Here is a 690-nt window from a genome sequence, read left to right on the forward strand (position 1 = left end):
TATTGAGAAATTAAAGAAGTGAATACCAGTATTCATATATCGATCAAAATTCAAGAAGAGTACAACAAAAAGAAGAATAAAACCGAAAACCCAACTTTTTTTTTTTTTTATCACAAAAAGAAAAGATCGAAAAGATTGATCAACTTTTTGTTAATTTCATTTACCTAAAGAAAAGAAAAGAAAACTGAAGAAAGCTCCAATTAGTGCATGCTTGGATTGGATAAGAAGTTTAGCCTTAAAGAAAAGAAGAGAGACGTGTTGTTACAAAGTTGTATATTATAAAGAGATCCGAGGGTAATGGGAAATTTTAGGCAGAAAAGAAGAATACATCATACCATAAAATGATAAAAGAATTCCGCAACAAACTGCGCTTAATTGCCGACTTGCCGATTGAGTTCATGTGCTTTTTGTAGGATTTTCTTGGTTTGTACGGTCAACATTTCACGGCTTTTGGATGGCCCAAATGTCATTGTCACGGCAAGTTTGCTATGGTGACAGGTGCGTTGATGGAGTCAGAGAACACTTGTTAATACATGTTTGGACAGTTTGAAAAAAATAAAAATATCACCCCCAATCTCGCCCTGTCGCCCCGTCAATTCGTCCCTATCATTTGCCCTATTCGAGGAGCGTTATTGTTGTTATGGACCCATAGCACCATTTTCATACTTTGCATTAACCGCCATTAGTGCA

At 35.8% G+C, this 690-nt stretch overlaps 1 protein-coding gene across 3 annotated transcripts in view; it reads right to left on the reverse strand.

Moving 5' to 3' along the window:
* Positions 1–426, reverse strand: part of LOC111378485 (probable E3 ubiquitin-protein ligase RHG1A) — a 4,985-nt gene extending 4,559 nt beyond the window's left edge. Inside the window, exon 1 of one of the 3 annotated variants that reach the window (XM_023001695.1) lies at positions 336–426. In XM_023001695.1, the coding sequence (XP_022857463.1) occupies positions 336–400 (65 nt within the window). In that variant the 5' untranslated portion in view covers positions 401–426. The other 2 variants (XM_023001696.1, XM_023001697.1) reach the window with 2 other exon arrangements.
* Positions 427–690: the final 264 nt, after the last annotated feature.

The sequence above is a fragment of the Olea europaea genome, unplaced genomic scaffold (assembly GCF_002742605.1).
Source record: "Olea europaea var. sylvestris unplaced genomic scaffold, O_europaea_v1 scaffold1819, whole genome shotgun sequence".
NCBI classification, from domain to species: domain Eukaryota; kingdom Viridiplantae; phylum Streptophyta; class Magnoliopsida; order Lamiales; family Oleaceae; genus Olea; species Olea europaea.